Source organism: Gouania willdenowi, chromosome 9, assembly GCF_900634775.1.
Source record: "Gouania willdenowi chromosome 9, fGouWil2.1, whole genome shotgun sequence".
NCBI classification, from domain to species: domain Eukaryota; kingdom Metazoa; phylum Chordata; class Actinopteri; order Blenniiformes; family Gobiesocidae; genus Gouania; species Gouania willdenowi.
In genome coordinates, this window is record NC_041052.1 from 37,628,281 (window position 1) to 37,650,487 (window position 22,207).

General features: G+C 38.8%; 1 protein-coding gene across 1 annotated transcript in view; it reads left to right on the top strand.

Annotated features, from left to right (window-relative positions):
• The window catches only part of LOC114470115 (hydrocephalus-inducing protein homolog), an 86,346-nt gene that overhangs the window by 61,586 nt on the left and 2,553 nt on the right, over positions 1-22,207 (top strand). Inside the window, exons 48-89 of the mRNA XM_028458127.1 lie at positions 595-786; positions 936-1,124; positions 1,238-1,434; positions 1,533-1,715; positions 1,808-1,924; positions 2,009-2,168; positions 2,246-2,418; positions 2,528-2,726; positions 2,874-2,967; positions 3,127-3,220; positions 3,303-3,471; positions 3,888-3,967; positions 4,091-4,246; positions 4,457-4,562; positions 5,648-5,852; positions 5,995-6,227; positions 6,341-6,489; positions 6,771-6,966; positions 7,062-7,167; positions 7,658-7,894; positions 8,834-8,976; positions 9,103-9,309; positions 9,391-9,551; positions 9,887-9,981; positions 10,133-10,349; positions 10,693-10,890; positions 10,981-11,107; positions 11,782-11,950; positions 12,032-12,179; positions 12,266-12,473; positions 12,945-13,166; positions 13,360-13,529; positions 13,626-13,824; positions 14,895-15,047; positions 15,137-15,304; positions 16,409-16,518; positions 16,665-16,887; positions 17,534-17,743; positions 18,417-18,580; positions 20,154-20,304; positions 20,407-20,637; positions 20,721-20,936. Of these exons, the coding sequence (XP_028313928.1) occupies positions 595-786; positions 936-1,124; positions 1,238-1,434; positions 1,533-1,715; positions 1,808-1,924; positions 2,009-2,168; positions 2,246-2,418; positions 2,528-2,726; positions 2,874-2,967; positions 3,127-3,220; positions 3,303-3,471; positions 3,888-3,967; positions 4,091-4,246; positions 4,457-4,562; positions 5,648-5,852; positions 5,995-6,227; positions 6,341-6,489; positions 6,771-6,966; positions 7,062-7,167; positions 7,658-7,894; positions 8,834-8,976; positions 9,103-9,309; positions 9,391-9,551; positions 9,887-9,981; positions 10,133-10,349; positions 10,693-10,890; positions 10,981-11,107; positions 11,782-11,950; positions 12,032-12,179; positions 12,266-12,473; positions 12,945-13,166; positions 13,360-13,529; positions 13,626-13,824; positions 14,895-15,047; positions 15,137-15,304; positions 16,409-16,518; positions 16,665-16,887; positions 17,534-17,743; positions 18,417-18,580; positions 20,154-20,304; positions 20,407-20,637; positions 20,721-20,936 (7,125 nt within the window). The remainder of the gene's footprint in view (positions 1-594; positions 787-935; positions 1,125-1,237; positions 1,435-1,532; positions 1,716-1,807; positions 1,925-2,008; positions 2,169-2,245; positions 2,419-2,527; positions 2,727-2,873; positions 2,968-3,126; positions 3,221-3,302; positions 3,472-3,887; positions 3,968-4,090; positions 4,247-4,456; positions 4,563-5,647; positions 5,853-5,994; positions 6,228-6,340; positions 6,490-6,770; positions 6,967-7,061; positions 7,168-7,657; positions 7,895-8,833; positions 8,977-9,102; positions 9,310-9,390; positions 9,552-9,886; positions 9,982-10,132; positions 10,350-10,692; positions 10,891-10,980; positions 11,108-11,781; positions 11,951-12,031; positions 12,180-12,265; positions 12,474-12,944; positions 13,167-13,359; positions 13,530-13,625; positions 13,825-14,894; positions 15,048-15,136; positions 15,305-16,408; positions 16,519-16,664; positions 16,888-17,533; positions 17,744-18,416; positions 18,581-20,153; positions 20,305-20,406; positions 20,638-20,720; positions 20,937-22,207) is intronic.

Consider the following 22,207-nt stretch of genomic DNA (forward strand, 5'->3'; position numbering starts at 1 on the left):
GTAATTGTAGTTTTTATAGAATTTCCTTGCCAGTTACAATTGCAAAGTCAATTATCTGAACCCAATTACAGTTTAATTATGATTAAAACAGCAATAGATTTTTTCAATTACAATTGCAATTATAATTGCACCTTCATTGTAATTAATTACCAATTATGCAATTACAATTATAATTGACCCCAGTCAATTGCGGCAGTATCTCAGTTCGTAGGGACATCGTTTGGGATTCGGAGGGTTGCCGGTTGAAGTCCCGGTGCAAACCTTGAAATACCAAAGTTGCTCTGGTAGCTGGAGAGGTGCCAGGGCTCTTAATGAGAACTGCTGAGTTGCCCTTGAACAAGGAACCGAACCCCAACACTGCTCTGGTGTTCTCCCTTCATAGTAAAAGCAGCCCCACTCTGACCTCTCTCCATTAATGTCCACAGGTCCTGTTTGTGCATGTGTGTGATTCAGGCCTATGTGTAAAAACCCAAATTTCCCCCTGGGATTAATAAAGTAATTCAAAATGATCTTTTTGATCCATGTAGCATCGTGTTACAAAACGTTCAGAGATTTCACTGCTGAAACTAAGCTCTGTTGTCTTTTTGTGTACAGTCCCCGAGCGGTAAAAAGAGTAAGAAAGGCAACAGAAAAACCATGTCTCCATCGTCCAGTCAAATTGTAATCCCAGATGAAGAGGTGTCTCCACCAGATCTTGTTCCCTTTATTGTGCTGAATGTAGAGGAAAACAAATCCCTGAGTTTCCAGCAGCTCCTAAAATCTCACGCACTACCTCTAAAGAACGAAGTAAGACAAAAGTTTTACTGGTAGTTTCTTTTTTGTTTTTGTTTGGTACATAAATGTTATTTATCTTATCTTTTTCTACCTATCAACGTAGCTAAGAGTATGAAGATATTTTTCTATACTATTCCTAAATGGTTTTTCTTTTTTCTTAGGTGCTGAATGATTTGGGACAGCGACCTAGTGACCTACTGGGTCTGGCTCCCATCACGTTCTCTATTGTTCCTTTCCCAAAAAACAGAGAACAAGCTAGGATTGAACAAAGCTGTTTCACCTTTATCCTACCAGAGCAGAAAAAACAGGCAGAAGAGATAAACGAGGAAGTACAAGCTTCACCAGAAAAGGTCATTAGAATATGTATACTGTATGTAGGACATATGGAAGTATAAATAAATGTTTCAAAATGCCTTGGACTATACTGTACAAAACTCTAAATTCACAACTTTTTTCGATGAAGGAGAGGCAGACAGGAGCTGCCTCTAAAAGTTCCATAGCCAGCAGCAAAAGGGACAAGGAAAAAAGGGACAGTAAAAGTCAAATGGGAAAGAAAAAATCCTCTAGCAAGACAAAGTTAAAGGAACTGGATGAGTTTTGCATGGAGTCTGAAGTCATTGATGAAGATCTACAACCCTTGGAGCTGACAGGCAAACAAAGGCATGGAAATTCTCTACTTTGCAAAATTGATTCATTGTTTTTGTTTTTTTTTTGTTTTTAATTTGTTGCTGATAAATGCTATTGTTTTTCACTTGTAGAGTGACAAAGTTTCGCTGGATTGTGCCTGCTGGTGGTGAAGTAACTCTGGGGATTTGGTTCTACTCAGAGTCACCAGGGACTTTTGAACAGATCTTCAACTTTGAGCTATTGGGGACTCAAAAACAGTACCACCTCCCCTGCAGGGGAATTAGCACCTATCCATCGATCTGTGAAGACTATAAGTATGTCTGCCCTCTTAGTTACCTTATAGAGATTTATATGAATTTAATTTAACACAATTTATTATTGTTATCTTTATGTCTTGTTTCCACAGAACAATTTTTGTTCACAGTAAGAAAGTCGCACAAACAAACGGACTTGAGAAGGCTTATGTCATCAAATCTAGTGTTTTTGAGTTCGGCCCTTTGCTCTGCAGTAAGAGCAGAGACCGGTGAGTGAATGGCAGTTCAAAGTGTGTCATGCTTCTGTCAGTTTTTCCTTTTGTATTCACACATATGAATATGTTTTCTTCTAGATACAAGGAAAGCCAGTACCCCGAGAACTCAGAAAAACTGGTCATTCATAACAACTCTCACCTGGAGGCTGAAGTCGAGTTTTGCTTTCAGCACGACACTAAAGCCTCTACGTATTTGTTGGACCCTCCAACAATGACTCTTAAACCTAACGAGGAAAAGGTACTCAAAGACTAACTTGAACTGATTTGAAATGAGAAGACTATATATCATGTGTGATCTTTCTTCTTTCGTGGTAGGAGTTGACAGTCATGGCTTATCCAACTCAAGTGGGACAAAAGATAGACAGCATAGTTTGCCGTGTAAAGGACAATCCTGAGGTTGTGATCATCTGCGTTTCCTGCTGGGGTGTCCGGCCAGAGTTGGTGCTGGAGAACAAGCAGCTGCATTTTGACCGAATTTTGCTGCACAGGTATGAAGCTGTTATGTAACACATAAATAATATGAACTTCCTCTTTCTGTATACAGTAACAAGTTACATACTTCTACTTTGTCCTTTTCTCAATGAAACACACGCGTAGGAAGGACAGTCGCAGCTTGGCTCTGGCTAATAAAACTGCTCTCCCGGTATCCTGGAGACTGCAGGGTGTGGAGGAGCTGGGTGATGAGTTCATTGTGCCTGAAGATCAGGGCGTCATCCCACCATACTCTTCTTTGGCATTGAATGTATACTTCATGTCCAAGAAGCAGCTCTCCATCAAGAAAGATCTACGTCTTGAGGTAGACAGATGTTACTAAAAACTTTCTGGTTCTCAAATTAAAAAACTAAACAAAACAATACATGAGAAGATATACAGAATATAGACTTAATTCAAGTAGTTGCAAATACTACCTTAATCTGTTTTTGTCATCATGTACTTTTTTCAGGTGTCTGATGTGGGGAAGATTTTGGGAGTTGTGCAAACAGAAAGCATTCAGGTCACTGCAGAAGCCTACGATATTAAGCTGGTGCTAAAACCAGGTAAAGTCAACCGCATCTTATTTTTTATGTTCAGCTTCCTTATGTTCTACGAGGCAATATTTCTTTTTTTTTTATTTCCATCTGATATGAAGTAACTACTGTATGTCCACAAATGAAAAGTCTGACACATAATGAACAACACATTTCTGTCTTTTACAGATTGGTTCCATGACTTTGGAACCATCAAAGTGTTTGACGAGGTCAATCTGCCTCTTAAGATTAAAAACCAGGGAAAATATGCCATCGACTTCAAGTGAGTTCAATCAAAGCTTTATATTTGTTCGCTGCTTTATTATACTCAAATGCGATAATTGACTTTGCTCTGGTTTTAAAAGGATGGCATTTGCGGGGACAGACTCAAGCCAAGCAGAACTGGACTCTATGTTCTCAGTATCTCCTCAGTCTGGTACTTTACTACCTCGAGAGAATCCCACACCAGTACTCATCATCTGCAAGCCTGTTAGAGAAGTCTCTATAGATGACCAGCCTATCCTATACTGCAAGGTGTGTGCGTGACTATGCCTGTAATATTCCTGACATGTTATTATTTTTATTATCATGTTGATTCTCATAAACTTTCCTCACACACATTTTAAGCAGAGCTTTAAAGTATTACTTTTGTTACCAAACGCAACAGTCATAGCTTTAGTACTACTATTTGCAACATTTAAGATCTATATAAATGAGTGGCTTCAGACAAGTACATTCCCCATTAGTGGCTACAGGTGTGATTGTTGTATAACTAAGTTTTGAGTTGTCTCTTAAAAGTGTAATGTTGCTTATCAAATTACATTTTTACCTGCAACTGAACAACAACTCTGACAATTTGAATCTAATTGACAGTGACAGCATTGAATAAAGGTTGTGTGTAAATGATTAAGAGATCCATTCTTGATACTAATAGAATCAATCTCTTGCAGGTCATCGACCCTAAGCATGGAAAGGGAGAAGTCGTTGCTACTCCAGAAATCAGGGTTTCACTCAAGTCTGTTTTCTCCAGGTCAAATCTTGATTTAGTTTTGTCTTTTATTTGCAAAAATATACAATTTCTTTCCTGTATGACTGGATTTGATGTACGCACAGTATTTATTGGTTACGCAAATTTTGATTATCCACCGTGCAGATATGATATCACACCCTCACGTGACATGGATTTTGGTACCCTGGCCTTTGGCTCAAAGAAAAGCCAAAGCTTCATCATCAAAAACACCGGAGACTTTGAGAACCATTTCACCATCTTCCGCATGCCGTCGGACCAAAACCTTACCGAAAAATCAGGGTACAAATGCATTAACACAAAATTCACAATTCAAAGTGTAATGAATTCCTATTTATTTTTTTGTATTTTTTTATGAAAAAGAGAAAAAAAAAGACAATTTACTCAATTTTATCAGTTTTACCTGATAGTTTACTCACTACTCACACAAAAACTGCTATAGTAATAAAAGAACAACTTGAACACACGTAACCACATTCTGTCTTTGTTCAGGGGTGCTGGTAAATTGATCCGTAGAGACAGTCTTTCAGGGAGGCGAACCGGTTCAACCGGCAAAGGAAGGCGAGAGTCCACCCAGCAAGACATGGGTTCTGTACAGGTGAGGAGTGCTGATTGCAAGGATTGTGTCATACATGTTTCCTCCATGACACAGGAAAAATGGTTGAACTTCATCACAAACTGCTCACCAGCTGTTTTATACTTTATATAATTTCATCATTTCATTGTTGCTGTAGTTAGCGTATCTACCTCAATGAGAAACAAATGATTTAAAATGTTTTATCATTTATTCGTTTTATTATAATACTAGGGATGCATGATATTGGATTTTTGCGCCATATCATATATGCCAATATTTTCCAACTCATTTGGCCGATAACCGATATTTTTTTGCCTCCACACCAAACTGCAGATATCATCTAGTTTCTATAGTGTAATTAACATAAATAATTATTCTGCATACCTTGTATCATTGCTGGCAAATGCAGACAAAAGACAAAGCTGGAAATGATGTAACATCAGTAATCATTCGTTGTACAAAATAAAAAAAAGTAAATACTTACGTCATTGTGTAAAACATGTCATATTTAGAGATTAAAATTGTTTTTGCGGAAAAACCCCCCCAATATACTTGCATCCTATTCTACTTAAAACAGTTACTACATTCTTGGATGTTGTATTTGAGAGATAAAAACAGCATTTTTACAAGATCCAAGCATTCTTTTTCACAACCATATATGATGTAAAACATTTGGAAATTCAGTGAATAATTCTACTTTGAGATTATTGCGTGCCTCTTACCTCCTTTGATTTACAAGCACTTCTGCAGTTTAGTCACGCCTTTCCACGGGTGATGAGGCGTCTATGTATATGATGTCTATGGGTTGATTAAGAAATCAGAGCCTGGTTTTCTATCAGTTATTTATATTGAATGGTCGGTGTCCAAAACTTAATTTTAAAGCCATATCGGCCGATCCCGATAACGTGCCAATATTGCACATTTATATATACAGTATATTACATATTGGAAAGAGATTGTCACGAAAACATTTCCTCAATGAAGTTAATGAGCTTTAAGTCTTTTGGTTTACTTTGGTATGTTGTGATTGGTTTATTATTTGATGATAAATTTGATGAATTGTATAGTTTTTCATCTTGTTTTGCTCTTCAACTTTTTTCCCCCAGAATCGCCTCAATACGGGGGTGTTCGCTGTGGCTCCCGTCTCAGGGATCCTGCAACCAGGGTCTCAGCAACATGTGCAGGTGGACTGTGTTGCCGAACAGCTAGGCAGCTGGAACCAAGGTTTGCTCATAGACATCAGTGGCCGCGACCCCTCTGACCATCCGGATGGCATTCCCTACAGACTTCTAGCTGAGGTCTGCAAACCAGGTACGAGAAGGATGAGTCCCATTATTTTTAATAATCCAGACCAGGTTAAGTCAGAACTTTTTGCCTACATGTTGATAGTTACTTCTTGGTAAAAAAAAATAACTTGAAACTGTTACATTTATTGCTCCTATCCATCTTTTAGGTATAGATTTAGACATGGCCTCAATCCTCAAGGAGCACTATCTGTGCCACAACAGAAGCCAGCTTTCATCCAAACAGTTCCTCAACGCTGAAGGAATTTACATTCGAGATGAGAACGAGTTTGTCTTTAACAACGTGTTGGTGGGTCATGAGGCCCAAGCCCGCTTTAAACTCACCAATACCAGCAAGATCTTGTGTGGGCTTCACATGGCTATTCGAGCTGTTGGATCAAAGGTAAGACCTTTAAAACTCTGCAGTGAATATACAAAGATATAAGTCAAATTTTATAGAACTCGCACCAAAAAGTTGTGTTCTACACTACTGTAGTAAGATTTATTTTCTTACAGGGTTCACAAAATGTGGAGGGTTTTCATCTGTCGACCACAACGATGACCATCCCCCCTCAGTCTCATGCTTTTGCTGTAGTCACCTTCACACCACAATCCATGCAGCTATACAGTGCTGTGTTTGAGGCAGCTATCAAAGGGTCCAGCAGGTAAAGTCATTTACTTAGTGTTGTCTTTCAATCATATTGTGCATATTACCACCCCAAAACGAGGTGGTAATATGCTTAAAGTTCTCTGTAAATAAGTGAAAACTTTCACTTCAGAAGCATCTTTGTTTCTGAACTGACAACTTGAGAGTTTGTTGTTTGAAGTGAAGAGTCTTTGGGTGTTAGTGAAAAATACTGATGCTTTAATCACTTCCCAAGATTGACTTTTACATGTCTTATTTTCCTGAACGGTTGTACACATCTTCTTCTATGGCTGGAACCAGACTGACACCCACCTCCAAGAACAAGGTGCTGGACTTTACCTTGACGGGAAACGGCATTCTGCCTAGTGTTTGTGTGGTACGTCCAGCGCTGAGAAGCAATGAAGGATGCCCAATGCTTCAGTTTGGAAGAGTCTTGACGGGATTCAGCAAAACCATAGCACTGGTGCTGCACAATGATGGGAACGTTCCAGCTCAGGTTTGAAGAAATCTCTGAGTTGTGTAAATCTATCGAGCCATTTTATGATGAATTTTTAAACAATAATGTTTTCTAATTTTTTTTTCTTCATAAAGGTTCATATTGACATGCAGGATCAACATGGTGTTTTTAACTTTCTAGCTGCTCCCAAAAACTGCAGCTCTGTTAAATCTACAAAAGTGGAAGATGCTTCGACTTTGGGTAATACTTTAGTCACAAGCTCATAAGCTTTATTCGGGAATATAAAGAGATGATAATTGATGTTACCTATATGCTTTAAGGCATTAACATACCACAGTTTTTACTGGTTTTTATTTAAACCAGTTACTACTTCTGCTGCAAAATCCCACTGTTTACAATAAGACTATTACCTTATGCACATACATCATTACATACAAATATACATACATTAAAATGTTGTGCTACAGTTGACCCTTGCAGCGTAACAGTATCTGGTGCTGTTTTGTAAAAGAACCAGAAAGCATAAAATGGTCCATTCATTCATACTGAACACATAGGTACACTGGGCAGGTATCTACAGTATACAGTGCATCTGCCAAGGGGAAATGAAATAGAAGCATGGCTGCCAATTTACACCATCTTCCCCTTTAACCACAACCACATTTTTCTTGATATTTAAGCAGGACATCATGGGTAAAGTCTAAGTGGCATTTCTCTATGTTCTCCACAGGTTATGAGATGATGCACAAAGCTACCCTAAAGCTAAATGTTGATGAAACAGTAGAGTTTAGGGTCAGCTTTTGCTCTGACACACCACAAAGTGTGGAGGCAACAATATCACTGCAGGTGGAAGACAACCAGTACAACAACACTACCATTCAAGTCACAGGAGAAACTTACCAGGAAATTGTGACTCTAGTAAACATCAACAGGCCACAGCAGGAAGTGGATGAGCATGATGAAGGAGGTATGAGAAAGAAATCATTATATGAGGAGAAATTGGTTTTCACACGATCATTGATAGGGATGTAACGATTAATCGTAAGGCAGTTAAAAATCGATTCATAGGTATCACGGTTGATATCGATTTTCTGAAAATTGAATCGCAGTACTTTTTTAACCAGCAGAGGCCGCTATCCACAAGTGTAGGCGGCGGGCGGAGTCTGCTAATACTTTCTTTCTGGCCGCCTTCTACTCTTAAATATGTTAATAAATGATTCATTACCCCTTTAGCACCGAAAGAATATCTGCAATATTACTTGAATATCTGTAAAAGTCACATTTTTCTATTAGCTCTGTCTGCTAGCATAGCTTCTCTTCTTCACTGCAAGAATTTCTGCATGCCAACCGACCACTGTGTTACCAGCGCCCTCTGCTGGTCCAAACAAATATGACGTAAATCAGTGTAATCACGGTTTTTTTTTTTAAAGTCCAATTGTTTAGCACAAAATACATTTTCAGTTGCACTTTTAAAAAGAAAAAGAACTATTATGCAGTTTTGCATTGTTTATTATAGACCCAGAATTTAAATTAATAGGCTTCATTTTCATTTGTATTATTCCTTTATTTATTTCATTCAAGATTTATTTTTAGTTAAATTGCATTGTTTTGAATAGTTTATCAAGGGATTCTTTTGACAATGAAATATAAAAGGAAAATAATACAGTATTTTCTAGTTTTTTTCCCAAAAAAAAAATTTGTCTACAGTCCCATTTTGTAAAATAAATCGTGAGAGAATCGTATCGTGAACCCAGTATCGTGAATCGAATCGTATCGGGAGTTGAGTGAATCGTTACATCCCTAATCATTGACAATCATCCAATAGCTTATAAGACCAAATATCCATTTATGCAGACTAATGCATTGCCAAAACTTGATACTCCTATGACCTTTTTCTCCATCACAGATGGTTTTGTGGTGCAACATTTTGGAGACTGCTATGTTGGCTGTTCATACCAAGAGCATTTCATCATGACCAACCACAGCAGAAGCCAGGCGATGAGGTTTGAATGGCCTCCAAATGGCCCTCATCTCATCTTTTCACCACAGGTGAGTCACTATAACTATCAAAAGATGATAAACGATCAATTCTGTATGAAACTAGGAAAAAGAACTGTTGAACTTTAAAAAACCTGGTGAATGCCGTCTTTGCCTTTTTTATTCTACGTTTTTTAGGTGGGGCACCTTCATGCTGGTTGTTCTAAAGAGGTAATGCTCACCTTTACTTCCAACAAGCCTGTGACACTGACCAGAAAACAACCAGTGAAGTGTAAGATTAGTCAAGTGGAGTTTGAGCAGCCAATAGAGCAGGTCCCTGACTGGGATGATCGACAGAGGGCGGTCCAGCTGCTCACCTCATCACAGCAACCTGAGATGAAAAAGGTAGAATGAATCTTACCAGCAAGAAAATATATTTAAAAAGCTTGTGTTAGATGATCTATCTGTTGGATTTTCTATATGCAGGTGATACAGACGGTTCCGGAGCCTAGCTGTTCTGTGGTTTTGGGTTCTGAGTGGACGATGGACTTGCATATCACCGCGGTTTGTGATTATGCAAAATTCAGCTGTAGCACAGAAAACATCCAGTTCCAGGATACGGTGCTTTACAAAACGAGGATCCATGAGTGAGTCATGCTCTTCAACATGTTATGTATCACCTTGAATTAAAAAATACAGAATTGGCACAAAACTAGCATACTAACTCGCAAAATCGCATGAAAAAGTGCAAACTTTAGAATCTTTTTTTTAATAAAATATGAAATTATTTTATGCTTAACGAGGAAAGTTGCTGTTTAATAGAATGTATAAATAATTAATTACCAATACATATAGTCGTTGTACAAATGGTGCAAAAGCATGTTGTAATAATATAAATATTATAGTTAAGTAAGCACAGTAAAACTGTAAACCACTAATACCTGAAGGAAAAATGTGTTCATCTTGTGAATTTTTGTACCAGACTGCGGATAGCTAATGAGGGCAGTGTGGATGTGGAATTCTCTTGGCAAATCGTGATGGATTCAAGCTGCAATAAAGCAAAGTGTGAATCAGGAGGTGAAACAAAAACGTTTTTTGTTAGAGCAAATAATTACATTGTGTCGTTTTGAATATTTTTTCTTTATCCTAGTTTTAAACTTATAACATTTGAAAATATTTGAAAGGAACAAAGGACTTGGTTTTAATAGGAATGTCTTTTTATATGCAGGCTCCTCCCCCCGACCTATCAGTAGTGCTGCGGGGTCTGGATCCCCTCCATCCAGCGCTCTGGAAAGTGTTGTGTCTCATTTTATGGGAAGCCCTGATCAGCCTCCTTTTCATGTGGAGCCCAGCTTTGGAGTCATAAAACCTGCGACAGAGCAGAGCTTCCAGATACGTTTCTCTCCCTTGGAAGTGGCTCAGTTTCAGGGAAAGCTTGTCTGCAGGTAAGTGACATGATGGACTCATGAAGAGACCTTAACTTTTTAATTACATAGCTAGCAGTGTTCTTATTGTTGACATTTTTGGGAAAACGCTCAATGTTGATTGTTTTTTAACTTTTCTATTTCAAGAGGGAACAACTGGTATTAATTACACTTCATTTTAAAAGAAAAAAAAAAAAAAACTATTTATTTTAACATTAAATACTGGCGGTCATGGTTGGCAAGAATTAACCGTAAAAATTACATAATCAACGCAGAGTACATTATAGTGTCTTTCATTACTTGCCGATCTTTTCCTAAGAACAAGGAGGACACCTGTATAAATATTTTTTTGTCTCCCTTTTAGGATTCCTAATTTGCAGGATGGGGATCATTCTCCAAGTATCTCAGTGAGGGGTAAAAGTCTGTTGCCCCACTACCACTTTGACTTGGAAGACTCTGACTACCTCAGTGGAAACCATCACAGCTCTGAGTTTATTAGCTCTTTGGACCCTGAAACCAAGGTTTTGGAGTTTACAGCTGTTGGAATTTCAACATCAAAAAGGTGGAAGAAATAGATGTTATAAGCTCCTCAACACTATCACTGCAGTACAAGCTCTTGCTCATACCATATTTTGCATGACTCATTCCACAGATCTTTTACTGTGTTGAATCCAACCGGAAAGCCATACACATTTGAATGGAGGTGTGAAGACAGAGGTAGCAGCCACTTCCGCTGCCTCACCCCTTCTGGTATCATCCTATCAGGGCAAAGAGTTGAAGTAAGTGGCAGAGCTTGTTGAAGTGGTACTGTCTTTACATTAAAAGTTAGTTTGCAGTGTTGGAAAGCTAGCAAGACCTCCTCTAAGCCCCCCCCCCTCCTGTATGCTCCCATCTGGGCTCCGTCCAAAGCCACGCCCCCACAAGTTTGAACGCAAGGGGAAACAAGAGTTGACTTTAAAGGTCCAGTATTATGCTGTGTTTTACCCATCTCATTTTGTTCTAAGAACCACAACAACATAGTATTTGAGGTTTATTTTCCCAAACTCGCCTGTTTTCCAGAGTTTTAGCCTCTGAAAAGTCAGTTTAATGTTGCTTCTAAAAAAGGCCTGTTTTGGGGCCTTCATGCATATGAAGGCAAGCCTGTAGATGCTGACTCCACACAACAGCTGATCACTAAGCAATTTTCTTTTGCTATTAATACACTCTTGTTATTGTTTTCAGCCAAAAAACTGCACATTACAGTAAAACATGGCTATTTAGGCGGCTATTGTGATTGTGAGTCAGGAAAACACTGTTTCAGGATGTGTGCCCCGTGCGGCAGCAGCAGCGGAGTCAATCAGCTGTTTCAGCTGCTTCAAACACTCACTGGAGCTGCTACATCGCGTTCTTGTAATCTTTTCACTTTGAGTTGTTTTAGCTGATAGCCGTAATTAATGCACGTTCACATCTGTAGGTTTCCTTTGAGTATGTAGCAGAACAGCTGTTGGATACAGTAGAGTCAGTGTGGAGCTTCACGATTGAGACACTGTCATTGTCAGTTCCCTTCCTCTGTGTGGGCACCTCAAGAGAACCACTCGTCTATTTTGATAGAGCTCATCTTGACTTTGGAGAACTGCTTCTTGGTAAGTAAGATAGATAGATAGATAAACGCCACTAAAATTGATGTTTCATATGTGTAAGCATCAATGTGTGAATGTCCACAGCCCACAAAGTGGAGCAACAAATTATGGTTGTGAATGAAGAGGAGGAGTCCTTCTCCTTCTCAGTCGTGCAGTCGTCTCTTCTCTCTGAAGATCAGGAATCAAGTCTCATTTTGCAGCCAATGTCTGGCAAAATTGCACCTCAAGAAAGGTACTGGTTCTCTTGTGCTTTGCACTCATCACAGGCTGCAGAAAAAAACATCAAATGTCTCAACTCTCCTAAACGTGTTGTTGTAGGTTGCCTTTGTCAGTGTCCTTCAGACCTTCCCATGAGGGCTACGTGGGATTCAGGATGCTACTAAAGCTGAACAAAAAGCCTGAACCCCTAACACTGCCTGTCAAAGCAGAAGGTTTTACCATCAGAGCTTCTGTTCAAGTTGAAAAGTCAAAAGGTGTCCTGCAAGAGATTGACCCCAACCAACAGGACACGCTAAACTTTGGAAAGGTTAGTGCAGGGTTTTTCAACTTTGGGGTTCTGACCCCTGGGATCACCTGGAATTCAAATGGGGTTGCATGTAATGTCTAGTAATTTATTAATTAAAAAAAAAAAGTTTGTTATTTTCTGTATTCTATACCTTCACTTTATGGTAACACTTTATTTGAAGTTTCATACACAAGGATGACCATGACCTTATTCATGCTAATGACAGGTGTCATGACATGATAATGACAGCGTAATGTCAGCCTTGTGTATGAAACTTCAAATAAAGCATAAGTCACTTTCTTAAATATAAATCTAGTTTAAATAAAAAGCAGTATGAAAATATCTGAGCAGCCATATCATGTCACTAATCCTGGCCACTCTGTATTTATCACATAGTATAATAAATGTTTCCAATCTTGTAACTTTACATCTACGCTTTTCATGTCAGAGTTGGCTTCTTGGGGGTGAATAATATACATCAACTCTTTGCAGGTGGGAATAACGGAGCAAGGCGCGTTCAGGCTGTTTGTGACGAATTTGGCAAGATTCAATCAGGAGGTCGACATTGAGTTGTCGGGCCCCAAAGAACTGCTGCAATATCTCCAGGCAAAGCCCCAAAATGCACTTGTTAATGTTGGAGAACAGCTAGAAACATCGCTCTTCTTCTGTCCCGGAAGCGTTTGCATCCTGAAGGATATCACAATGATTGTCAGGGTAAGTCACAATAAAGCTTGTTTCAACAGTGGTAGCAGTTGAAATTAAGTAAGATCCGACTGCAAGAAAATAAAAATTGTTGCACTAACTTCTAATGATAGTTAAATACACTATTTTTGCAAAAACATAGTGTATTTTGCAGTAATATTCTCTAAATTTGTATTCAAAATGTTCTGTTGGTTTTCTTCATTAGGTGAAACTTGGACCAGTGTTTACCTTTCATATCAAAGGCAGGGCTGTCGAGCCGAGTCTTGATTTCTCCTTCACAAAGCACAACTTTGGCACGTGCTTCCTATACAGCCCAGGCATTGTGCCACCTTCTCACACCCTAGTGATCAACAACAACGGCACAAGGGACATCAGGTTTCTGGCAGCCTTTTATTTATAATCAAATAATATATGGAAATGTATGTAATAGTAATCGAACTAAACTCTCTGTTCATTCTTTGACTCCTTCAGCATCCAAAGCCCTTTCCAAGACACTAACTTCCTTGAAATGGACTTCCAGGCCAACATCTTGTCCCCTGGTGCAGTGATGGAAGTTCCATTTACCTTTTATCCTCATGAAGCAAGACAATACAATACAAAGATTCCCTTCATCTTAAACAGCTGTGTTACAAAAGAGGTGGACATACTGGGGCAAGGCGTTGAAATAAAGGTAAGAAAGAAGAGTTGTTGTTAAGTCCAAATCTAAATGTTAAATGTTAAATTTCAGTATAAATGCTTAATGTTACATTTAAGTGTACATGCTAAATGTTACATTTAAGTATACATGTTAAATGTTAAATCTAAATGTTAATTTAAATCTAAACGTTAATTTAAATCTAAATGTTAATTTAAATCTAAATGTTAATTTAAATCTTAAATGTTAAATCTAAATCTAAATGTGATTTACCAGAAGTGCCAAAATAAAAACCTTTAATTTAACATTTAAAATTAACATTTAATATTTAGATGTAATATTTAGTATTTAGATTTAACATTTCAATTTAAGATTGACATTATATTTTTACGAGAAAAGTAAATATCACAAATTTCACAAATATTGCTGTAAATCTGTAATCTAAAAAATTAACATACGTTTTTTTTTAAATGTGGTTTGTTGCTTCCAATAGTAAAAACAAATATAGGTAATAACATTGCAAAAAGTTTCAGCAAACAAAAATGGAAATTCAGTTTCCGGTCACACATATAATGCAGTCTAATAATTTAATGCTCTTTTATTTTCTGCTCCATTTTTAGGCTGTTGGTTATTATTTTCTTTGTGTGTATGCATTGTTTTTAGTGTTCGTTGTTTTTATTGTCAATGAAGAAAGGTATACAAGAAGATTAGCGTCAAATTGGAAATTTTCCCCTGTTTGTCACGCCCCACCTCTTATTTGTCCATTCTCCCCCAGGGAGCACGCCACACACTTTAAGAAACACTGGTATAACCCCTTGGAGTCAGTATAACCCTCAGCAAAACATATCAAAGTCAGTATTACAAATACAGTAAACTGGAAATAAAAAATGACTAACAGCAGTCAAATATGTAATAATTTGACTAATTCTGTTCTATAATAATGAAGTACATGTAAAACAATACTGATCCTCACTAATAAAAATCTTTGATGTTGCCAAAGGGTACATCTGTAGTTTTTATAGGTCTTATTTGGGATGTAATCTGTTCTGTAAGTTGGTGTCTCAATGACAGTTAATGAGACGTCTCATTGTTTGTGTGTGTACCAGCTGGAAGTGGCAGAAGCTCGTCATAGGAAAGTGAAATTGAGAACCCTGATGGCCGGTCAGAAGGTGAAAAAACAAGTAGTTGTTGTTAATCGTAGCAGGTTGGACCTTCATTTCAGCCTTGTGCTTAATGCTAACACCCCAGTGAATCCAAAGGTAAGGCTGGAACACACACTCGATATGTATTGTTCACACTCATCATGCATTGAGGTAAACATTTCCTAACTTGGGATTATTTTCTACAGGATTTGTCCGTTTCTCCAATGGGGAAACTGAAACTGAAATCTAACGGTTCATGTAAGGTTGACATCCTATTTTCACCTCGTCAGCACATTCTTCCCTTCACTGCTGAGCTGCTGGCAGATCTTTCAGGCTTCTTACACCCCCTGCTGACCATTGACGGCTGCTGCCAGGTACAAAACTTGTGCTTTCACAATTAATACAAGGAATATTTTTTCCCCTTTTATTACACAGATGTTTAATGGAGGAAAAGTCATATGATAGTTGTTTATGGGTAGCCTGCATGGACCATGTGAGGGGCCCTCAGGAGCTCTAGTCAACAATGAGCTCCAACTAAAGTCTGATTAACTTTCCAGGATTCTATCTCACAAAGATAAATACGTATGAGAGATGTAGTTTGTACTTAGTAAAGTTAAATATGCTGATAAAGTTTTAGTATTAAAGGGATCTTCCACTATTTTTACAAATGTGGCCTAAAGACTTTGAAATGTCCTTATTAGAAGATCTATGCCTAACAAAACGCATTATTTTGCACCATATTCTTCATCAAGATGATCTACTGAGCATCATTCAGCAGGTATGAGCTCCCGAGTAGCGCTTGTCACGCGCAGCGACCTTCTCCACCGCAGCCACACCAGACTCCACACGCACCGCCTTGGGTGTCCAGCTTTTTCTCTCCCACACACACATTTTAGTCTGCATTTTGCTATTCAGCAGCTGTTATAATTGACTATTGTTTTATTTAAATTATTTTCTCATACTTGAAGGTTAACAGGAGCCTTTTTCCATCTCCGCTGTGTTTTGTGTCAACGTTCAGTGCAGCGATGAACTGTGTGTAAAACAGTCAGTGCAAACAGTTCCAGGTTTGATGAATTGCATTGCGCCCACTGCAATAATTTATTTGCATTTCCCAATCTCATTTTTTTGCTCCCCTTGTGAGATTCGACTACTTTACATATACCATCAGAAGGAAACGAGCTAAATGGATTTCGGGTGCATTGTGACACGCATTCCTGATTCCCTGGGGTTTGTACCCCTTATTAGCACGTGGACGGACGTTTGCACACCTTTAGTGAATCTGCCCCTCAGTATTTAAGAAGTTCTTTTTTAACTGGTAGCCCTATACAGTACCTATGAATTAGCTCACAGTTTCAGAAAGGTTGGTGACCCCTGTTCTAGATACCAATGTAATTTGGAGGTTAGATTTGTTGTTTGGTCTTATAAAATTGATAAATGACTAAAATAATGTCAATGCTTGATTCTGTGTGAACTACCAGGATGTGAAGGTTCTCCTTGACCTGGTCCAGCTGTCGTTTGGTGCTGTAGTCCTTGGCTGCAAAGCTAAGAAAACCATCTTCCTGACCAATACTGGGGCCATCAATGCAAGGTGAGCGCATAACGAAAACATTTAGATAAATTTCTTGATGTATGTAAAATGATTTTTGACATTTTAAAGACAAAACTAATGTTTTTGTTGTTGTTGTGGCCTTGTATCAGATCCTATTTAACAACAATCTTTGTCATGTGTCATAGGTTCCAGTGGAAGGCAGAAAGCTTTCCTGCAGAGCTGTCCATCACACCAGCTAAAGGTTATATCTGTCCAGGAATGAAGGTTCCACTTGAGTTGACCTTTGCCCCTGTCAAACTGAGTGATAGCACAAGATATGAGAACCTGTGTTGCTTGGTGGAGGGCTCCTCTTCACCCCCCAAACTCACTGTCACAGGCTCCTGCGTCGCAGCTTCTCCAAACAAAGAGGTTTGACTCCAACCCTTTTCACACACACACTGCAGAAGCAACGCATTTTTAAATGTTTTACATTGATCCTAGAAAATGGCTTTATTTGAGTGTCTTATTGGGTTTTTAAGACTTTTAAAAAAGATATCGATGCTAATCATGTTATCAGTGACTCCAGTTTTTAAATGGTGAAACATAGTAATTGTTAATTTCACTTTCATGCGATTACTTCAATAGTAAGTAACTAAGGTCTTGTATGTAAAAGTGTCGTTAATTATTGTTTCCTATTTTCAGAAGTGTGATAAAATAGTATTGTATTGAGCAATAGTACTGTTAGTTTGTGGTGAGTTTGTCCAAAAATTTGCCTAAAAAGGAACTTGGAATATTTCCTGATTATTTTTAAATTAATTGTTGAATCTTTCTGAGTAGCCAATTCAATGTGCTCCTGTACCCCTGGGGGTACACGTACCCCTGTTTGGGAACCACTGCATTACAGGCACCAAATAAACTGTATATCTGTCATCTGATCCTCTTACTGTAGTAAATTGTTAGCTGATTTTTGTCTGGAATTAAGTGCTAGAACTGAGCTTGTTGCTTTGTGACACCATTCCAAAGTAACTACAATACATATATGATCTCAGTTAACTCATCTCTGTCCTCCTTACAGGTGATGAACTTTGCTTGCCCTGTGCGCGGTTCACACACTCTGCCCCTCTCTTTGATCAATCCCACCAATCAATGTTGCAGCATCAGACCTGTCATCGAAGGCAAAGAGTGGAGCACTCAACTCTTGGTTTCACTTGAGCCTCATCAAAACAAGACGTTGGATATTATCTACCAACCACTGACCATGACCACTGATGGAAACAAACACAAGGTAAAAAAAAAACCACACATGAAACCAGAGGTGTAAAAAGTACTGATATATCCCACTCAAGTAGAAGGACTGTTACTAGATTAAAATTGCACTCAAGTATAAGTAAGTCATACATAAAATACTTAAGTGCAAGTAGAAAGTAGCTCAATAAAATTGTACTCAAAGTAAAAGTTACTAGTTACTTTCACCTCCACGTTTATTTTTGGTAATAAATCTTGCCACGGTTCCCTTGCATACAGTAAACATCTCATGTAGAAATTTAAAAAGGAAGAGACCAAATCTTGCACGTGTGGAACTTAATTTATTTTCCACAAAAGCATCTGTATAATAAAAAAAAAGGTTTGTCGAAATGTACAATTCTTTTAAAAATAAAATAACACCAATGAATTCAATTCAAAATATTAAAAAAAAAATTGATTTGATTATGTTCAATGTGAGATCATGAAACGGAAATAATTAAATAATCACACAAAAAAAATAATCATTTACTCGGTAATGGTTGGGTGTAGAAATGTAATATATTACTTCTTTTAAAACATACTTAAGTTCAAGTAAAATGACTGATAAAGTAAGTAAGTAGCCATAAAAGCAACTCAATTACAGTAGTAAGTACTTGTAATCTGTTACTTTTACCTCTGAACATAACTAATATTGATACTTGTTATGTTTACAGGGATCAGTGTTCTTCTCCTTCCCTGATGGGACAGGGATACTGTATGCCCTGGAGGGAACTGCTGATCCTCCCAAACCAGAAGACTCCATTGTGAATGAGCTTCCTGCTAAAACTGAACTCTCACTGCAGCTTCCTGTGCGCAACTGGCTCAGCAGACCACAGCGGTACAGCACACTCTTCTAAACGCCTCTCGCTCATAACATATTCCTAGATGTGGTTGTGTATTTTTTTTAGAGGTTTTGATAAGCATATGAATGCTTAAGATGTCATCATACAGAGCTCAATGTTTCTGTCTTTAAAAGCATCCTTGACCAAAGATCTTCTCCTTTGTATTGATTGTCATTTCTGATATAGGACATGACCCTTTATAAATATTCTGGTAACACGACTTGAAGTTTTATACACAAGGCTGACATTATGTTGTCATGATTATGACATGACACTTGTCATTAACATGAATAATGTGTTATGAAGTCTGTCATTGAGTGTTACCGTAACCCTAACCCTTCATTACCCTAACCCCTACCTCTAACCCTTTGTTACCCTAACCCCTACCTCTAACCCTTTGTTTCCCTAACCCCTACCTCTAACCCTTTGTTACCCTAACCCCTACCTCTAACCCTTTGTTTCCCTAACCCCTACCTCTAACCCTTTGTTACCCTAACCCCTACCTCTAACCCTTTGTTACCCTAACCCCTACCTCTAACACTTTGTTACCTTAACCCCTACCTCTAACACTTTGTTACCCTAACCCCTACGTCTAACCCTTTGTTACCCTAACCCCTACCTCTAACACTTTGTTACCGTAACCCCTACCTCTAACCCTTTGTTACCCTAACCCCTACCTCTAACCCTTTGTTACCCTAACCCCTACCTCTAACACTTTGTTACCTTAACCCCTACCTCTAACACTTTGTTACCCTAACCCCTACGTCTAACCCTTTGTTACCCTAACCCCTACCTCTAACCCTTTGTTACCCTAACCCCTACGTCTAACCCTTTGTTACCCTAACCCCTACCTCTAACACTTTGTTACCCTAACCCCTACCTCTAATCCTTTGTTACCCTAACCCCTACCTCTAACACTTTGTTACCGTAACCCCTACCTCTAACACTTTGTTACCTTAACCCCTACCTCTAACACTTTGTTACCGTAACCCCTACCTCTAACCCTTTGCTACCCTAACCCCTACCTCTAACCCTTTGTGACCCTAACCCCTACCTCTAACACTTTGTTACCCTAGCCCTAACCCTAACTCTTTGTTACCTTAACCCCACTAGATCCCTCCATTAACCAAAAAAATGCCAACATAGCTCCAAAGGTGTCATAATTTTGCAAATGACAATTAATGACAGCCTCATGACACCTTATTCATACTAAGCATAATGACAGCGTAATGTCAGCCTCATGTATAAAACCTCAAGCAAAGTGTTACCAATATTGTTACCTCCTGCCACAAATTCAGTGCATAAAGTGAGTGTCAACCTTTAGGAGGATTACATGTTGGCCTTTAAATAACTTACAGCCATACACACAGGTGTATATTTTAAAAGCTGGACCACAATGGCTTGTTGTTCATCATCTGTCTGCTGTTTAAAGTGAAAGTAATTGAGCAAATGCAATCAGAACATCACATTTTGTTAGCTAAGACTTTTTACTATTTTTACGAAAATAGTTTTTTAGAAATGCAATAATTGTATGTTGTAATGATTAAAAAAGCATGTTTGTTCTCTCAGGTTTTGTTTCCTGGTTGAACCAGTGAAGCCAGACAAACCAGATGCCACAGTGTCAATCAATGGTTTCAGCTACATCGATGTCGCTGCTTTGGCCAATAAGGTGTACAAGTTATCATTTTCGTCATACAAAGAAGGACAGTTTACCACCAAGGTTTGAGCCCTCCTTTACACAAACAAGTCTGTGGAAAGTGTTCACGTGTTCACACGTGTTCCCTGTTTACATGTTTTCTTTTTTCTTTCTTTCTTTCTTCAGGTGACTTTTAAAAATGAGGAGACAGGCGAGTACTTATTTTACCTCTTAACCTTCAAAGTAACACCTCCGGGAGCTCTGTCCACCATCGAGCTGGAGGCAACTGTTCGGCGGACTTCCTCTGCCACTGTAGAGGTGAAAAACCCACTGAGCAGTGCCACGTCCCTCACTGTGGAATGCAAAAGCTCAGAGATCCGGGCCCCGTCAAAGCATACAGTTCCTGGACATTCTAAGGTAAACACTGAATACTTCTGTTAAAAACCATTTACCTCCCAACCTATTGATGACTTCTATATGTGTGTTTGTGTATGTTATAGGGTGCATTGAGCTTTGAGTATCACCCTTCATGTAAGGGAGAGTCCACAGCACGTCTGACTCTGTTCAGTAATGAATTGGGCTACTTTCACTACGATCTGATTCTCAGAGCTCTGCCTGCTCCACCCGAGAAAACCGTCCATTTCAGCACTTCACTGGGCAGCAGCCAACTTGTTGTAGTCAAGTTCATCAGCTCCTCCTCCAAGTATTCCTTTAAGGTAAAAAAAAAGAAGTCAGGCTTTCCTTGTTATTCATTTACAAAGGCTTATGTTTATTTATTTTTTTACGATCCCACTAGAGCAAGAAAACATTTTCACCAAATATCTGCTTAAATAATCAGGCAACTGGACCTACGGGAATTTTTCTTCACAATTTATTTTTTTCCAATTTAAAGCAAAAACAGCCTCTTACAAACATCTTCAGTACAATGGGCTCTATTCTCTCATGCGTGTAAGTCAAAAAAGCTGCGCTGCAGCGCTGTTTTTGGCTGCGTGCTATTCTCCCCCCTGTACCTAAGTCAGTCACTGCGTGCCTTCATCCCAGTTACACACTCTGGGTGGAGCCGCCCTGAAATGTGGGCGTTCCCATTCAAATCTGGCCTTACGCGTATATTCTCCCATCTGCTTAAGTTATTTTTGTCTCACGCGGTTCTGAACCTGGAATAAGGTGACACATTACTGTATATTGCACTAGGAGTTTGAACTTAGTTGCAATTGAAGCCACATGCACTCATAATATTGCAGAAGAGACTCCCAGAAAGAATCTATCCAAACTGACGTGGGAGGAGTCACACAAGCATATGCCAAAGGATTGACCATCAACATTTCTAAAATGGACAAAATGTGTTGCATTTAATTATGTTTTATCCTTGCCATCCAATCTTTGTCTTGGAAGGGGGTGCGTCACGGAGCTGATCAGCTGTGTACTGCGGTGCGCGTGTCAGCTGCTGCAGCTCGGTAAATGAAACTCTGACAGATGTCAGACGGGTTAAACTATTTTAACACTGTGTACAACGTAAAGCCACAGGTTCATCCATTACAAGAGTAAATAACAATTGAAACATTGATGACAGATGATGATGATGATGATGATGATTATTATGCGCGCTGATCATTTCTGAATGCAGGAATGTAAGAAGTTCATAAAATTAGACTTTCCACACAAACAGACGTTAATCTGGCTTTAATATGAGGGAAAAAAGAGAGATCCTCACACTGCAGTAATCTGATCAATAATCTGATCAAACAAAGATGATCAACAAAGGTGTTTCAAGATAAAAGTGCGACATGTTCCGTGATTTCTCGACAGCCCAAAAATAAGGACATCATGACCCAGTCCGCCTCCTTTGGTTCAGACTGCCTTCATTCACAGACTAAGCACTTTTGCTTGATTCACGCACGGTGGGCGTGTCAGGAGCCTGGAACTGAGAATACGCTCAGGAGAGAGGCGCGTAACTGCAGGCGCGTAAAAAAGCGTTTAAGTCCAGACC